Source organism: Periplaneta americana, chromosome 2, assembly GCF_040183065.1.
Source record: "Periplaneta americana isolate PAMFEO1 chromosome 2, P.americana_PAMFEO1_priV1, whole genome shotgun sequence".
NCBI classification, from domain to species: Eukaryota; Metazoa; Arthropoda; class Insecta; order Blattodea; family Blattidae; genus Periplaneta; species Periplaneta americana.
Window position 1 is genome coordinate 163,883,654 of NC_091118.1, and position 19,609 is coordinate 163,903,262.

Genomic DNA, 19,609 nt, shown 5'->3' on the forward strand with positions numbered 1-19,609 from the left:
TTACTTGAAGTCAGTTAACATTTGACTATCATCATCAACTGGTTTCCTTTAGTTAGAAGAGATGAGTACAGAATGTCATTAAAGAAATTTCCTAAACCTAAGTTTCTATTATTGATTACAGTTGCTGAGTCGTATTCCGATAATTAGTTAGTTAAATATCCATATACATTAAATTATTTATGTTTTAGAATTCCACTGCATTTGTGAAGTAACATGTCAACTTTTGGAGAAATCACGCAAATGTAATGTTGGCAACATCATATAACTCATGCCGCTATGCTAGATTACGGAATTTTATAGAGCTATATCCCGCCAACTGCTACGGAGTATATACATAAGTGACATTTTTGGTGTTTTTCATTAAATAAGCATAACACTAAAATTTAGAGGTACGATTTTATTAATCGCGAGCTATTGAGTATAATGCAATGTTTGCAAATAGAATTTAGGATATTTTCGAGCACTAAATTCGAAACTGACGCATGTGTGAGCGTTCCATGATTGTAATACTGCTGAACTTAACACATTTGTTTACATGCTGATTATAATAGGAATGCCTGCATGAATAATTAACACGAAATCACAAAAAAATTGTGATTGTGATATAAAATTTAATTGGTTATAGGCTCCTTACGTTTAATAACGCTGACTTCTAATTGGGATAGCGTTCGAGTTTTGTGTGTAGGCCTAAATGCATTTTAAATTTTTGGGTGAACTCCGCCAATTCTGTAAATAATTAATGGTCGCTGCGTGTATTTTCGTAAAAGACAAGTTATTTTCCCTGGACCAAAAATACAACGCCAAAGCGGGTTACAACTTTGAACCCGCTTTGGCGAAGATTGTCGGCAATATTTTGGTATCGTTTCTACAATTTTAACCAAATTGTAAATGAGTGTAATTGCATGAAATTGTAGAATTAACCTTATTATTCGTGATTATAGCCTGTAGCATCAACTGGAAGAAACTTTCTTTTATTTTACAGAGGCGATTATTTACTAATTACATTGCAGAGTGACTTGTCAGGAATTACTGATAACAACTAAACATTTTATCAGATTTATAGTGACACAATATCAACCTCAACAAAATGTCAAAATGTAAGTTGAGGAATGTTTTAAACAATTTATATATGGAATACTTAGTTTGTCCTAATGGTACTTTGAATTTTATACTAACTAGTTACTTATTTGCTTACTAGGTATATCTAATAACATTAACTATTTAATCATGTGTATTGTATTAGTGGAAGGTCCTAGCAGCATGAGCCGAAAAACGAAAGATAAGGATTCTACTCCTGGTGCAGAAGGTGGAGAAGCAGAAGAAGAGGAATATTCAGTGGAGAAGGTCCTGGACAGGAGGATTCGAAATGGCAGAGTAGAATACTTGCTGAAATGGAAAGGCTATTCTAAGTAAGTTGTCCGCCTTCAGAATTTTGTGAAGTGATAAAATTTTAGGTAAATGTCTACAGCATTTCTTTACATTTGCGTTACCACGTTACAGTAAAAATGTATTTACCTATTTGGCTTCTAGTCGAGTCATATGTACCGTAAACTTAAGAAAAGTTGAGTGCTGATACCAATTTCGGGATAAACTCCAATCTCATTTCCTTGCGTTTCCTTTCCGATCACAGAGAAAAAGGGAGTTTTCGAAAGTCGAATCAGTGACAGGTTAGTTTAGGTTTTTGGTATGCTTGGAAGAAAGGGCACATTCTTGGACAGTTGTGACTTGGCTATACGAAAACTTGCTTTTTTATCAGTGATCAGTATGGAAACGCACTGAAATGAGATGCATGTGCTGTCTGTCCCTACTGCCTGTACCTTTCATCTCGACAGAGCGAACCTGCCTGCCCGCACCTCTCAGCCAGCGCACACTTTCACGGCAATTTCGGTGTGAAATAAGTATCATTATACTAAATTTTTCTTTTGTTTATAGTACATAAGACTGAACTAGAAGCCAAGTAGGTAAATACATTTGTACCTTAGCGTGGTAACGTAATTGTAAAGAAATACCATGTCTACTTTATGTACACCAGTTTCCTTTCCGTAATATTGTTTCAATACGGAGGATGTTCCCATTATCGAATGCATGATGGTTCAGGCAACATTCCGCTAGAGCTAGTCCAAAAGATTATTATTATTATTATTATTATTATTATTATTATTATTATTATTAATTGTATTTTTTATTAATTGTGTTTATTATTGTGTGTAATTAGTTACCACTGCCACCGGGTATATAACCATTTGCAGTGTAAATACATACATACATAAAAAAAGAAGGTATATAATTACGAGAAAGAATATTGTGTGCGCAAATCCTCTTATGACATTGTTGTATGGTCATGAACATTAATGGCAACCATTACCGTCCATGAGAAACTAATAGGAATAGGAGTTATAACTTCAAAGAAATTAAACCATCTTAAGCCCCATCCCTGAAATTACTGACGGGCCTCCTTCAGAGGAGATAATAGGGAGGGGGAGCCATCTGTGAGGAACAACTACAGGTAAGAATAAAAGTTTGTTTACTAGGTGTCGCATATTCTACTCCCTGAACTGTCTTATCATCTTCCCTTTCCTCTAAATTTATCTCATCTCTTATCTTCTTTTCTTTGTCTGTGTGATGTTCTTGCAATCATAAGGTACAATAATTACAGGCCTACACAACTTCTTAATTGTGTTGTTGTTGTTAACTAATGCTGAGTTCTTTAGACTGAGATTCTCTGATATAATGCCAATATGTCGATCTTCATTTGTGTATTTTTTTTTCTTCTATATTGGTTATTAAAAACTCTGAGACATGTTAAAAATAATTTGCAGGTCTGATTCGTGTGTAATTTTCTGAGTACAGCTATGTATTTTATAAATTTTAACTGCTTGTATACTTTGTGACCTGGTAGAGTGTAAGAAAGGCCCTATGGCCTTAACTCTGCCAGTATAAATAAAGAATTATTATTATTATTATTATTATTATTATTATTATTATTATTATTATTATTATTATTATTATTATTATTATGTATTGGATATTAAAAACTACAAAACTTAAGAATGTTTGATGACATTATTACCATTAAAAATGATATATTGTAGTTAATGCCATGATGTATTTGTCACTAATTATACACAATAATGCTATCAGTGTATTCTTTTGGGATTATATAAGTAGACGTAGAGAATATCTTAAATTAGATCTTCATTTCTATAATTTACTGAGTAACGGCTATATATTATACAGTATATACTGTATGTTACTGAAAATTACAAAACTTATGTAGCCTAAGATAACAGTAACTTATCGTTATTAAAAATGAAATATTTTTTTTAGTTATTAATCAAATGGTGTGATCTTTTTTCATATATTTAATGGTGGTATGGTATAGATATTTATATGCGTGATTCTCAAATATTCCTAAGTAGCTATGGAAGAGTCATTAGTAATTGAATCAGGCTTCCTATTTTAGCTGCGTCTTTAAACTACATAAAAATTAATTCAATATTCTTTTCATTTAATTGACTAGATTTGTGATCGCTTCCAAGCATATCATTTTGTTGTAGGGAGAATAGCCGATCATTTCACTTCTTGCTGCCGTGATGAGTTTATTTCTCACAACCAGCAGCGAATGAAACACTGAAACTTCTAATGATTTACGATGAACAATTTTATTCAGGGCGCATGTAAGATTCTACAACTCTGATATAGCATTTGCCTCATTTTCCACACCTCAGCATTAGATTCCTTACAAAAGCCTGTTGTTTTTGTCTAGTCAACTGTCCGAAGACAGGTCTGAACCTCACAAGTGATACTGACATGGCATCTAGGCCAGGAGATAATGGGTTAGGGTGGCCAGTTCCTTTCCCCCTCCATTGCATACATCGCCGATTAGCTACATATTACACTGATCAGATTTCAGATGCATACAGACAATTTGTTCTTCCTCTGATACATATTGTCAAGTGAAATGTAACAGCCTATACTGGTGAAAATATATGGGATAATATATAACTTACATCATTGATTCAACTTATGCTAACATACAATCATTAGTCACACAAGTTAATCCTGCAATATTTGGTAGATCAATATTGTCTGGAGGAAGCGAAAAAATGACAATTCCTAGGGAAGACCAAAAAGTATTACTTACTAATAAAATAAGAAGCCTACAAGATTTTGTAGTCTCCCAATCAATTCAGCAAGACCTCTTAGCAGAAAAAATGCGATTTTGCCCTCTACATTTTAAGGTATTGTAGTTCACGAAACATGCAGCAGCTATACCATGATGCTATGTCTATTGTTGGAAAGCATGGCAAACCTGATATTTTCTTAACTCTCACCTACAATCCACAATGACGTGAAATAGCTACTCCTTTACTGTCATATAAAAAAAAAACACTGATTATCCTGACATTGTTACTTGCGTTTTGGCATTGAAACTTAAGAACTTAAGATGGATAGGGTCAAGAAAAAGTATTTAGCATAAAAAACATTCAGAGGCATATGTTTCCTTACTATGGAACCAAATAACAGAACTTTCAAAATATGTGGTATTCTTCATTGAAAATAAATCTGAAAAAATTGTATTTGAACTTAGTTTGCAGCATTTGCTGCACAAGCCACTAGTATACAAATATATATATATATGTTGTTGTTGTTTTCTAATACCAGGCGTTTGACAAAGTCATTTGACCTCTTGCTTTCCAATATTTCTGTTTTAACTGAATTGCTGTTTATCCTTCCCTATCTATCCTTTTCTATTCTCTCTCATACCACAGTCTAGTATATACAGTCACGAAGCTTGAGTTGTGAGGGTGCTAGGAACAATAGACTGTGCCGGTACTATTTCGCATTGTCTGTAATGAGGCAATACTAGCGATCCTAGTGGTTAGCGACTATCTATGGATGCATATTTACTACGTATTGAACTTCGTGACTGTATATACTAGACTGTGCTCATACGTAGACTGTCTCCCTTCCATTTCTCAGTTTCCTATTAAATATTGCATATTCCTTTCCTTAATAATTCACATTATGTATTTACTTTCTTCTCTACTGTCAAATCTACCCACTCTTAATCATTCTTTTCCAGCTATTTTCTCCTAAATTAATTGTTTACATAGCTCATCATGTGAACCACACCAACCAAGTTTCCCCTCCTGTAGGAGGTCCTAGCCCTTCATGGAACACAGTAGCTTCATTCATTCATTCATTCGTTCATTCATTCATTCATTCACATTTTCCTTTTCTCTATTTTACAACACTTACATCACTAATTTTTCTTTCCTACTATTTTATCCTCTGTTTATTTACGTATTTATCTCCTTCTCTTCACTTCACTCCTAAATTTCCTCTTTTATTATCTCTTTCCATATAGAAATATTACTCCTACAGTTATAGTACCCCTCATACTACTCCCAAGCCACAACATTGAAAAACATGAAATATCTAAATCACTTAATTACACTTCCAATTTCTCTCTCATCCACTTCACAATTATTGTTCAAGATGTTCTTTCACTTTAAACTTTCTTTTATTCATTGTTTGTTTGTCTATCTTACTACATTCTTACATTATCTTCTTATACTTAACACTTTCTTCTCTATTCCTGTTCTATCACTTTTGATACCCCTAACTTTCTTGCACTCATTTTTTAGCACTCTTCTTTCTCGCTAATTCCATCCTCCTCACTATTTTGTCTTCCATTTCCTCATTTAATAACCTCTCAAAAGCTGGAAGGGCATGTAGTGTTCTGTAAAGACAATGAGTTTTTTTGTGCCCAGATTAATGGAACTTCGACATTAAATTACAACCAAGTGTAGAAATCAGAGGCGTATACTGGTTAAAGGGTTTGGGCTACCGCTGACCCTATTATTACACAAAATATATCTAACAATTACTTTAATTTTAATTACTATGGTAAAACTAATAATACAAAATTATTACATTATGTTATATTATAAACTTTTTCTTTTGTAATTTCCTTGGGCTGCCGCCGCACAGTGGTTCATTTTCCCGAATTCCTGGCCAAAACCCCAAAACTGAAACATATAGGAGAGGATTATTTGTTGTCTGAAGTTGAAGAGGAAGGACAGGACATGTAGACATCGTATATCTTATCTCCCATCTCCAGTCCTGTGCTTGTAAATACATGGCTGAAAATGCGTCTCTCTTGAACAATGCAGTTGCTGAGTTTGCGTGGTGAAAGAAAGGTAGTTTTTGAAGTGTTATAAATAAGTGGTATAAGTGTGAAAATAAAAGCTGAAGCATGGATTCGATTCCTGGAGATGTGTAGAATATTTTAACATAGTTTTAATTTATTACTTAATTAACTAACGGCATTTATATATTAAATAATATAGTCATGTTGATTGTGGTTGAAAATGTGAAAGCGGCAGATTCACGGAGGTTAAAAGTTATCGGTCCTGCGAGGTCCTGTCAAGTTACTCATTACAAATCATACCTATGGGGATGCTTTTCATCTACCAATAAAGAAAGTCTGCCCCAAACTGCCACTGGGCCCACTAGCTCGAATTTAGTTTTGAAGTGCGCACTGCGTCTTTGCGTTGTAATACAAGGAAGGATCGGAAAGTAACACACAACAATTATTTAATGGAATACTATTTTGGTTAGGACGTTCAAATTTGGGAGGTAGTTAGTTTGAATCTTGCACTACATACAGCAATGATTCGATTGGATGTCACCCTGGCTAAACAAGCTGTAACTACTGAGTAAAAATTACGCGTTTTCTACCATCATTCACTTGTGAAGGGCAGCGAGGTGTAGTCCATTTTTTTTGCGAAAAACAAAAAAATCGAGTGAAATCCACAGGGAAATATTGGAGGTTTATGGCGCTTGATTGTCTGGACCATAGCAACATCTCCAGGTGGTGCAAGTTCTTCGAAGAATTCTGTCGCCGACAAAGCACGTTCCGGCCGACCAGTGACTGCTGCAACACCACCCAATATCAGAGGCATCATTAAGGCGGCAATCACCCACACTACAGTCCAGACCTTGCATCGTCTGACTTTCACCTCTTCGGATCAATGAAGAAATTGCTAGGAGGACAACGCTTCGGTTCGGATGAAGAAGTGAAATCGGTCGAGCACAGGTAGCTATAGGCTTACGCCCAAAAAAAAGTTTTATGAACGAGGTGTACTGAAACGTGTCACGATAGGAGAAATATGTCGAGAGACTTGGTTCCAATGTCGAAGAATAGGTGAAACCTCTAGCTTTCTTGTGCATTATTTCATTTTGCTTACCTATAAAATACGTTGCCACAAAAAATTGTTGTATCGTAAATTAATCCTTCATCAATTTATTAAAATTTGAATTATTTCTGTAATTCCTTTTAGGATATGAAAGTCATCACAAAACCTCACTAGACGTGAATTGTTTACTATACTACAGGAACGTTCATCATCTAATTTTGAAGAAAAGTATGATTATTTAAGAGAACGCATTAGAATCATAACCGATTCCCCTGCAACATCATCCGCTGAACTAAAGAATGTGTTAAAACATTTAATATATAATTTTAGAACCAAATGGCAATGGTCAAATAGGACAGTTGAAAGATTCCTACCACAGAATACGAAATGGCTTGAAAATCTGCGAGTTTTCCAATATGCGTTACTGAAACGCAATAGAGTGTCGAACGCCCATTACTAGAATTTAGTAAAGTGGTGAACGTTTTAAAAGACGAAAAGCACAGGGATTAAGACAAAACATAGGTCCTTCGAACTCGCATATGCCACACAAATGAGTCTTCGTGAAGCAGGAGAGATTGTTACTACTGCTGCTGCTGCAATAAAAGACGTACAATTTTCAACACCAATCAGTACGTCAACATGCAGAAAAGCTGATAAATTAAGTTCAGAGCATTGTCCATTTTAGTTGAAGTTAAATTAACAAAATTCCATTATAACCTGATTAGGTCCGAGACTAAAAATCCATCGCCTACATTTTCCAGCAATACAGAAGGGTGCTAGAAGCACAAAAGACATGCTGTTCCGATACCAATGCCATTCAAATAACAGAAAAGTCTGCTGAAACTGATCTGCAGGCATTGTTGGACCATACTTCATAAAGAATATTGAAAGTCCCAAGAAAGAAACTGAAGCATTTGTCTGCAGATGTAATGTCACTTCTGTCAGCCCCAGATGCATCTACACATTTAGGTGTGTCCACTCAGGCCTCTGATAAAGATGACTCCCTTACCTCCGCAGACTAGGATGCTAGCGAATGAAATAATTACTGTACTATACACACATTATATATAGATTTATGTATATAGATAAAATAGACTATAACTTTGAATATCCCAAGAAGCAATGAAATGATCATCCACGCAAAAAAGCATGTACTGTAGCTATTTATGTGAATTTACTCGATATTTAATTCTTAATTATGTTACTTTTATGATTTGTTTCAACTTTGTTACGTTCAAATTAATTCAAACATCTCCAGAGGTTTTGGCCAAGAAATTGGGAAAATGAACCACTGTGAGCCGGTAGCCCGCAAAATATGCCCCTGATAGAAATAGACCTAATTGAAAACCTAGAGTGTAAATAATGATAACACACAAATAATACAGTCCACACTTTTTACTCAAACACAAGAGGATTGTCATATTTGCAAGCAGTATATTCCTATTATCTTTTAACATATTCACATAATTCTTTAACCAAATGCAAGAAAATATGGCTTATAGATACTTTACAACCAGAAAATTGCAAATCTCAGTTTTGAGTATTATCACTATTTTTACTGTCGAGATCTTCAATTTTAATAATTTTTCTGGGGAAACGATGGAAATTATGTTATTTTATTTGTTGGTTTATTCAATGTAATAGAAAAAGTCGTAAAAATTCTCTGAATTGATTTGGAGTGAATCACCATTATATGTTTTTGTTGATTTGAAATAAAAGTCCATTAATTTTTTTACTAAAATTATTGTATTTCATGTGCATCATTATTCCTTAATAAATTGACTTAAAGATACAGAATATTACAGAGCATTTAACTTTTGGATTTGGTCTGAGAGGACTGAATCACAGACAGCTGATATCAAGCCACCTCAAGGCTATGTAATGTGCATGTATGCAGTGTCTCTTGAAGATCAAGATGTCACTTTTAGTGTTCTTCCAATATTAATATCAGGGTGTGTGCATTTAGATTGCTAGACCATTGAGATAGCCACCGAAAATTCACACTAGAATAAATATGACACAAGTGAAAACGGGCTCAAGTCAAGCTACGTGTAGGCAATTTAGAGAGAATTTGCTTGACTATACAGATCGAAATTGCCGCTGTCTTCACATCTACTCTGTGCACTACTTGTCATGCATACATTTGCTTTATCGGACCAGACCTGGGTTGAACACTCTGTAGTTATGAAAAATTTATGTACAGAGACAGAAAGTATGCTCGAAATCATCAGCCATCAGTGTCCGTACCTTCTAAGAATGTTCTTTGACATTGTGAAGTTTTTCACGTGAAATGGCGTAAATCTCCAGCCTTTAATGCTTTCTTTCAATTCTTCCAATGGAACTTGTGGTGTGAAATTTTCTTGGTACATTACGAATTGTTGCCCAGCATGGCACTGGGAAATTTGGATACTTCCTACGAAACTTTCTTCGTACTCTTCTTTACAGCCTGTATTTTTTAAATGTGTTATTAATAAACATTCGTTTTTGGACACTGGATTTGATATTCCATTGATAATCATAATTAGCAAACAGAAAAGAAATATATCTTATCACAAGTTTAGAAGCACACTGACCATAGCCTGGCAGTCAGCATGCTTCAACTACGGCCATTACCATGACTCATTCCCGACTAGCTGAGCTAAAAGATCACAAGACACCCTGTATGAGATGAAGATATATATTCTGACTGAGAGGCTAACTGGACATAGTTGCTATGCTCAGCTGTATTGTAGAATATCTTTGTATTGGTGTCATTTAAATTCCTGCTTTCTTTGATATTACAGAAACATTAATAATGATATACAGTTAAAATTTTGCTGTATGTGAGAGAAGATAAATCACAGTGTCTTTGAATTTAACTTGAATATTTTTTTGACGAGTTACATTCGTAACTTAGAGTGTCAAAATACTAATATTCTTAAATTAATGACGCGAGGTTTTCATCATTATTAAGTGTAAATCTCAATAAATATACATGAATTACAGCTTTCATGTGGTATTCGATATATATTTACGTCATTCTTCTCTTATTAGTGAAGACAACACTTGGGAGCCTGAAGAAAACCTTGATTGTCCAGACCTCATATCAGAATATGAGGAAAACAGGAAGAAAAAAGAAGCAGCAAAAAAAGATGAAAGGAAAAGAAAACCTGGTGCCCCTGATGATAAGAAACCAAATCCTAATAAAAAGAAACATGTTGAGGTAAGTATTTCATTGACTTTAAGCAATATTCATTACAATTTAAACTTCTATACAGATTACTTCAGTTCATACATGTAAGTGTTTCATTGTTTTGTTATAAAGTAAGGTGAAAGTATTGCAATCCTTTAAACTTGTTATGTTTAACCTTTGATATAATTGATTGACTCACAGTCAGCAATCCAGGCATTAGCTTCAGATAAACATTCCCACTATAAATTATCAGTCAATCAATCTTCTTAATGTATCCAGCTTTTTGCTGACAACATAAAGTCCACTTTAGGAAAACAAATCAGTTTCCAGTGGGTTCCATCACATACAGTAAATTGAAGGAAATGAGAAGGCAGATCTCTTGGCAAAAAAAGGAACCAAAATTATTCGAAACAAAACACTTCTGAACATTGAGTTCACCAAAAAAAAACAAATAAGATGCAAAACAAAGGAAAATTCTTTAAAGAAACACTTTCGTGCTTAAACAAGATCTGGAATAACATACAAACTACATGGGAAGAGAACAAAAATCAAGACGAGAGTCTACAACTATTTTTCGCCTAAACACTGGTTATGATTGTCTCGCTACCCACATTGCACAAAATAGGCATTTGTAATTCCAGTATCTGCACCATATGCGCTCAAGAGAAAGCAATTATGAACAGGGTTCACCTTATCAAATGCAGAAAACTTATCTATCTGCGGCCTCCAGGAAATTTGACCAAGTTATATTGGGAAGCCAGAAGACTGATGGCCCAGAACCCAGCAGTCTGTCATTAGAAAATAACAAACATAATTGTAAAACAATTGACATAACTATGTAAATTAAAATAACTACTGAAGCTTTCCTGGCGACGTGATAATTCGAAATTTTCTCGGGCTTCCAGCCAGGTCATAAGTTGGTGATCCACCGACGTTTCGGGGATGTTCATCTTATGACCTGGCTGGAAGCCCGAGAAAATTTCGAATTATGTAAATTAAGTTTTTTGTATATATGTGACTGTCAGTTGTATTCTATTCCTCAGACCTTTGTAAATAGAGCTGGTATGCTTTTCTATTGTCCTCTAATCTGCAAAAAAATAAGCTGCCACGGGGGTCTAGTGGCTAGAGCGCTGGATTTATAATCCTGTGGACCTGGGTTCGATCCCCAGTGTACCCCCGATTTATAACTTGTGTTGGTCTAGGCCATGGTCCAGATAACACAGGAGTTTTCTCCAGGAACTCCAGTTCCCCTGTGGCATCTCAACAAATCTCTATAATCGTCTCATCGTGGGTGTAGCGTAGACCAGTCTCCTATGGCACACTCTGGGTAACGACTCTGTCGGTAAATTGGTCTACATAACTGGCTTCATATGGGTGAATGACGTAAGTCAAGTACCCACCATTAGTTAAAAAAAAATTGCAGAAAATTAGTTATGGTGCGTGACTTCTTTGGTGCACGACTGTTAATGTAACTTCTACAAATTTCCGCACCTATACTGTTGAACAAATAAAAACAAATATAAGGGAAGTAATTTTTTTCAGTGAACACTAGTCTGCAAAAAGAAAAAAAAAAAACAGTATTAAAATAAACTTGATCAATTTAATCGCATATGTTAGTGTGATTGATAATGTCTTGACTTATATCGATGATGCACTTATTTGTAGTGCACAGTTCATTAATTTTTTGATAATGAATATAATTTACATTTTCATTACAAAATCAATTTACTGGTTATTAGAACATCATAGACAAAAGAATAGACTTCTGACATCTCTAATGAAGCACATGTTAGATACAGAACCAGGCTGTGGAATTGCAGCTAGCAGCATTCCTCCTCCCTTCCCCTGTAGGCAGGCAGCAGGGAAGCAGCAGACATAAATTTTGTTTTAATTACTGATAAGCGTGGAAGGAAATGTTTACAATATGATGACAACTGAGTTAAAGTTCTGCGTGGCAATGTCATCTTCATTTCCCTTGTGGTACCGGAAAGACAAATGACACATTCAGTTTCTACTGGCTGGCTGATTGTAGTAGTGGATAGGAGGAAGTTCAAAATAGACGTTACATTGCTATCAGAAGTTGATTCTTTCATCATTTTGAGAGCTTTAAGTTGTGATACAGTGTTGTATGCCTTATTAATGGTTTAGTCATTTCCCTTGCATACATTTTTGCATAATTTATATTTTGTTTTTTTATTAAGACTAGTTACTATATATTATATTGGTCTGGACAGGTGAGAAAATGTTGCATGCCTAGTTGTTGTTGTTTAATCAGCTGTCCGAAGACAGGTCTAAACCTCATAGGTGACACCAAAAGATATCACTCAAGAGGCAACTGAGCAAGGAGATAATGGAATAGGGTGGCCAGTTCTTTTTCCCCTCTATTGCATACATCGCTGATTCGCTACATATTACACTAATCAAACTTCAGATGTATGCAAACAATTGTTCTTCCTCTGACACACACTGTCAAGTGAGATGTACTGCCTGACAATAGATGTGCATATCAGCCAGAATCTCAGTCAGAGGTAGCATTTCTAATTAAGAATTAAAAAAAAAAAGTAGACCTACACAACAAGATGAGAAGTTAATGGGATGGAAAAAAGGCATGTTATGAGCTTAGAGAAGGTTGTTAGAAAGTTGCTTTTGTAATAATGAAGGATTGTACATATAATCACTGTAATACTAATAATATAATTTCTGTTGTATTGTTATGCAATTATTTTTTTTTCCCCCCTCTTGTAGGAAGACAACAAACCAAGGGGATTTGACCGTGGTTTAGAACCTGAGAAAATTATTGGAGCAACAGACTCAAGTGGAGAACTCATGTTTCTGATGAAATGGTAAGTTAAAGCTATTTTATATCTTGAAAACTTGTTACAAGAATTTTAGTGGCAACATTTTTACATTGCTTTGTTATCTTAGTACCACAATATGCAAATTTTTATTTGCTGTGCGAAATACATAGCTAGATAATTTTAAGGTAGTAATAATAGTTCCTGTATTATATGTATGGAAAAGTACAAATTGTGTGACTAAAAGAATGTACATTCTGGTTCGGTGAACATTAATTTTCGCTCATTCTAGTCTTGCCCATTTGCCCGATTGTTATTGGAAACAAGAGATTCATCTTTCTCCTGTTTTGAACTAGGTATGTCTCTCTCGTTCCTCCTTCCCCACTGTATTCTGCAACTGCTTATTCAATATATTCGCAGCTGTCCTCTACATCTAAAGGCTATCTCCTCTATCCACAATGCAAGGATGCACCATGCTGTGGACTATCCACTCATGTATAAAAAAAATTACTCTCTCATTTTATAAATTGCTATTTGTCTGAACAAAACTAATCTATGGAATAAAACGTGGTGAAGTTTTGAAATTCTCCAAGCGACTTTGATATAACAGAATGATATTACTAAAATAAATTGATTTTTTTTTTTTTTTTCTTGCTGAAGATATCAATTTACCTCTCAGTCTATTGGCCTAAGACATTTGCATAATTTCTCTTTTTGGTGATACTGTATTTATGAATGCCAGAACATACATCAGGAACGAAGTTTCTTTGTTTTTCAAACAACCTGAATATAATAGACTGCTACCGGTATTACTAAAAATAATAGTATCCAAAGTAAATTAAATTCCTTTACTGAAATTATCAATTCAGAAGTATCAACAGTATCATAGTGTAACAGTTATTGAAAATCCATCTCCGATATTTTATATTTGATGTAGCCTAATACTGTAGTTAACCCGGCAGAGCTTGCGCTGGATCTCTGAGACCCAGAGCAAATAGTTTACGTGTTCTACGTTACTACAGTGCATCCGCAAACTCTGCAGTGAGGAGAAGGCAATGTATACGCTAGGGGCTGCAGTTATGTTGGTAGGTGGGATTCACTGTCGACTGTTGGCAATACTGTTACAGTAGATTCCGATATGTTACTCTACCCCACTAACTCCACTCAAAGGTCAACACTGAACATGTGTGAATGATTTTGCTGCCAACTTAAAACTTCCCGCTAGGAGATCGAGTGTCTCTTCTCGCTGCGGAATGAGTGTGCGGACACATTGTATGTAAAAACAGTTAAACTCTCATTTACCAAAAAAGGAAGACTGTATAATAACCTCAAGATCGTCATTATTTTTTATGTATACTAGATTAGGTCTGACAGACCCGGAGCAAGCATTTATGCTAGGAATATATGTACAAGCTGCACCGGGTTAATAAGATATCAAATATTCTGTTACTGTGCCTGTCAATATTGCATGTTTGATCAGAATACCGCCAATGATCTTAATTTAATTGCAAAAGAAAAAAACATACAAACCAAATTTCTATTTTTTTAAACAAGAGAGATCACAGATATTTTAGAATAAATAATGTATGTTAACAAATCAATTAATTATGTCAGATTGCATTTGTTACCAAATATGAACACAGTTTTGAAAAGAGTGATGTATTTTTTTAATAGGAAAGGAACAGATGAAGCAGACTTGGTACCTTCTAGACAAGCCAATGGCCGCTGTCCTCAAATTGTGATCCAGTTTTATGAGGAACGGCTTACTTGGCATACATCAAGTCATGATGAAGAGGAGACAACAAGCACAAAAGAGACAGCTGAATGAATGTTTTATATCACTAATGCGGAATCATTTAGTGATTGTGGACTGTTTGTTATTTATCTTCTAATATCTTTCTCAAGTCAGTCAAGTAGGATTTCATAGATTTTTTCCATTCCTTACACTTCTTTTAGCAAATGAATATGTAAGTTATTGTAACCAAAATAACAGGTTTTAAATATCGCCCCTCTTTTGTAAAAAGGGGACAACCAACAAATCATTAATTTTAACACAAAATAACGACTATTCTTAGTTGCAACAATGACGTCTTTCGTATTTTAAAGTTTACTAATAGTTTTTAGTATATTTAATGTTTTCTTTTTTGAGAAAATAAATCAATTGGACACTTTTTACATAATACAGTTTCAAACAAAAGTGTTAAATGTCTGATATAATATAGAAAACGTGATTGATGATTCACAATCTCACTCATTGTCACTGTCTTCAGGTCTGTTTCCTCCACACGATCTGCTGTGACATATTTGTGTACTCCTCTTGATACTTAGCTGGAATTATAATTTACACGAGGAATTATAATTTACACGAAGTATGTAAGTCATGATACTTCTGAAATGTTGTGTTGTTTCTGATATGCCTTTGGAACTTTCATGGACTGTAATTTGTTTCTTTGTGTTACATTTTCCACTCTCCACTCTAATGGCTTCCTTTCTTTTTGAAAATTATACCAGATTTCAACTTTTTCAGAATATCCCTTAAAATTTAGACCAGATAGTAATGACCATTGAATTCTTCTTCCTGAAACTCTCGCTTGGTTATTGGAAAACAAACAATTTTGCTTTGCTGGCCAGTCCTCAAAGTCAGAAAATTTCAATTTAATTGCTTCTACATTCCTTCCTTACTTTGCGGATATTTCCAGCTCGTTTTCTTTTTGGTGCTTCATAGGTTTCTCAGGATCAAAACAATATTTTCTGTAGATGACTCACTCGAAATGTGTTCACTCTTAGTGTCAGAGTTTGTGTTTCCCATAGCATGTGCTATTTTAAATTTCTTGCGGCACCTTCTCTTTTGTTTAACCTCTGTCTTATTAACTTAACTGGTCTCCCTAGTCATTATTTTCATTGTATGAATCACTATTGTGTTCTGCAGTTGCATATTTATGTCGACTAACATTGGATGTTCTGACTCTCTTCAACTTTTTCGTTGATCTACTATCAGATGTTCCATTATCACTGAGATGTGAACTGTCCCAAATTTGCTCTTCACTAGATAGCTTATAACTTGGGGAGAAATATTCAAAGTCAGTACCAGAACTTGGAGATTTACATTCTAATATACAAAAATGTTATATGTTACTATCAATTTCCACAATAAAGTTGCTGCACTCCCTATTTATGGTAGAGCTACTTCAGCCCTGGTTCATAGTAGAACACTCCTGGATCATAGGAAAGCTATTACCCCCCCCCCCCCTTGTTCACAGTAGATGTATTTGGATATTCTCTGGTTTCGTTACCAGAATCAGCAGTCTTCACTTTGAATCATATAAGAGAGAATTTTTATGCCTTGTAATATCAGGATATTACTAATACCATATGTGTATAGGCTAATGAAATACAACTTCTGTGTTACGTGAGAATATTCTAACTGCAGGTTAAGATAAATAGAATATTATATTCATGACAATGAACCTAACCATACTAATTAAATAACAGATCATAACACTGCTTGCTGTCCGCATTTCACGAGAAGATCTGAGCAAGGAATGCGAGTTTTTCCCCACTCTTATAACCTATCCCCGACATGGAACCGGCCAGCCATTGACTGAGCCTTGTTTGTCCCAGCCGGCCAATGACACCACTCCCATCCTCCTGCTCCTTCAAGAACACTTGAGTTACTGGCTTACTCTCTCCTCTTACCCTGCAAGGACCATACTCCCCTTGCAGGGATCCTCTCGTGAAATTTGAACAGTACTTGACTCTAGTGTGAAGAAATAATCGAATTTTTAAGTTGAGAATTAAATCAGACGTACAAAAAACTACCCAAGTGGTAGTTGTCTCCTACAATCTCAGCTTGAAGTAACAATATGTAAAAAGGGGACAAGTGGAAGTTGCCTTCTACAAAATTGTTGCATATTAAAAACTTTTTTAGGTGTTGGTTGTCCCCTCGACTATCTTTGTCATTAAGTAAGATACAACTGTCTCCTTTTTACATAACATAGAGAATAATCAGTTGAATATTTTGCTGCAAATAGCTCATTTTGATCCAAAATGTCACTTAGCCCCCTTTTTTTTTTATAAAACAGGGGCGATATGCATTCGTCTTATGTATAGTTTAATAATTTATTTGGTTACTATAGCTACAAAATTAAGTTTGTAAAAATTGTTATTAAGTTCCTATCGGTTTCATGTGTAGTTTACTCCAAAATATTGTTCCTCCTGACTTGGTAGTTTACATGTACATATACTTGACAGGTTACTTTACATGTACTTTCATTTTGTGTGTTGATGATAATATATAAAATCTTCAACCTGGTCCCATGTTGGTAACAGATACCTGGTAGAATATAAAAATTATGCCCAAATGACATATTTTGAGAAGTTAGAGCAGTGTAAAATTTGTACTGTATCATATCAAACATACATGTAACATTAAAAACGTCTAGAATAGTTGCAAATATTAAAGTACATGAAGTCAGGCACCCTACCTCAAGAAACTTTATTTTCGTAAGTTGTCAGGCGTGCATACTTCATATTTCATAAGTATCGTGACTTCATCTTTTATCCTTTTCAGTCAGAAAACTTGTAGTACATAGATTAGCAAGTATCTTGTCACGATTTTCAGTTTAATTTTTAACATAAACTAGTATGTTTAAATATAAATTGTAAATAAATAAGATCTGAAAGTAAAGGAGGAGAAAGGAAATATGTGGAGTTCAAATTCATATACATGGAATACTTCATTGCTTACTAATTACTCATAGTAAAATGTGAAACCCCATGCACAGTTCACATTGCTGCATCTTTATATTGCCAGTTCTTCATTTCATGTCTAATTTGTGTTATATATTTCATAGCAGCTTGTATGTATATTACGAATAGATATAGTATATTTCATTGTGTATCTTATACATTAACCCATATTTGTACAATAAATTCTAGTTTTTATGTCAGAGTTTTCTTTCTCCAGTTTTTTTTATCCCATACATAAAATCACATTGAAAGCCCTTATAACGAGACTTGTGTATTTGACATAAAACCATTAGGTTTATAGAAAAACTAAGTCTAAAACAGAGAATCTTAACATAGGATGCACCAGTGAATTGGAAAATTTAAAAAACCGTCATGAATAATGAATGCTTTCATTTATGTAGTTTAAACTCACATGAACACAATGCATTCTGGCTGTGGCCCCATTTGAAACCTACAATTTAATTCTATGTATCGCGATGGGAAGCGCCACTTTTAATGGCCACAACAGTGGCAAAGCCAACCACTCAGAGCATCTGCAGTGCTACTATTCTGTGATGTGGTTGTGTCTGAAGGCCTCCATTTAAATCCATTATTCACAAGTGGCAGCACTTCTAAAAGTGGCCTCGTCTGAAGGGGCTCTTACTGTAACAATCTTTTTAAGGGAATTGTAAGTGACTGGTGTTTTGTCTATTATATGCAAAAGGAAATTTTTACAGATTCAGGCAAAGAGTATGGTACGATTTTCTCTTTTCATTGAGTTATTATGTAGAATGTATGAAAAAATACTCTATCTCAAAAATGTATGAGGTATTTTGTTGATATTGTAAACATGAACATTCTTGCCCCTTTTTCGATGAATTACAACAAAGAGTATTAACGACATCCATCCTCTCTAAGAACAGTACAAAGCCACCGGCGTAGCTCAGTCAGCTGAGATACTTGCCTACTGATCCAATGTTGCGCTCGGGTGTGGGTTCGATTCCCACTTGGGCTGATTGCTTGTTTGGATTTTTTCCGAGGTTTTCTCCAACTATAAGGCAAATATCGGGTAATTTATGGCGAATCCTCGGCCTCATCTCGTCAAATACCATCTCACTATCGCCAATTTCATCAACGCTATAACATTGTTAAATGACCAAGTAAAATATATATGTATATGGGGGGGGGGGAAGGAACTGGCCATCCTACCCCATTATCTTCTGGCCTAGTTGCCTCATAAGTGGTATCTTCTTGGTATCACTTGTGAGGTTCAGACCTGTCTTTGGACAGTTGAATATATATATATATATATATATATATATATATATATATATATAAAACATTTTACAAGATAAAACAATTTAATAGAATTTCATTGGGCATACTAGGAACGAGAAGATTTTATAATTCAAAGTTAATCTGAGTTATATCTGTTACACTCTGTACACTGTCTTTTGTCAGACGGAAGTAGAGGAGGGAGTACCAACTCGACTAAGAAGAGTGTAGTCAAAGATCATTGCTGTTTCGAGATTATTTTTAGAAGAAATAGGCCCTAACACTATTACAAGATTCCTGTGAAACCTGTCACACTAAAAGGGAGGAAGTACCAAGCCGACTGAGGAGAGTGTACTCTAAGGTAAGAGCTGTTTTGAGTTCATTTTTAGAAGAAATAAACTCTTAGGATACCCCTGTGAAACCTGTCAGACAAC

General features: G+C 34.8%; 1 protein-coding gene across 2 annotated transcripts; it reads left to right on the forward strand.

Moving 5' to 3' along the window:
• Positions 1 to 89: 89 nt before the first annotated feature.
• Positions 90 to 18,116, forward strand: LOC138694754 (chromobox protein homolog 1-like). Of its 2 annotated transcripts, XM_069818774.1 has the most exons (6): positions 90 to 389; positions 983 to 1,097; positions 1,244 to 1,409; positions 10,239 to 10,407; positions 13,123 to 13,220; positions 14,847 to 18,116. In XM_069818774.1, exons 2-6 carry the CDS (start codon positions 1,088 to 1,090, stop codon positions 14,998 to 15,000), a joined length of 597 nt encoding a protein of 198 aa, XP_069674875.1. In that variant the 5' UTR covers positions 90 to 389; positions 983 to 1,087; the 3' UTR covers positions 15,001 to 18,116. The 2 variants fall into 2 exon arrangements, with proteins under 2 accessions (XP_069674875.1, XP_069674876.1); XM_069818775.1 differs by lacking the exon at positions 983 to 1,097 and having other exon boundaries at positions 252 to 389.
• The last annotated feature ends 1,493 nt before the right edge of the window (positions 18,117 to 19,609 follow it).

What these genes read in the sequence shown, in the direction of transcription:
- LOC138694754 (XM_069818774.1), top strand. An exon ending in ATAAAAAGAAACATGTTGAG is followed by an intron (nt 10,408 to 13,122) that starts GTAAGTATTTCA and finishes CCCCTCTTGTAG; the next exon opens with GAAGACAACAAACCAAGGGG. An exon ending in CTCATGTTTCTGATGAAATG is followed by an intron (nt 13,221 to 14,846) that starts GTAAGTTAAAGC and finishes TTTTTTTAATAG; the next exon opens with GAAAGGAACAGATGAAGCAG.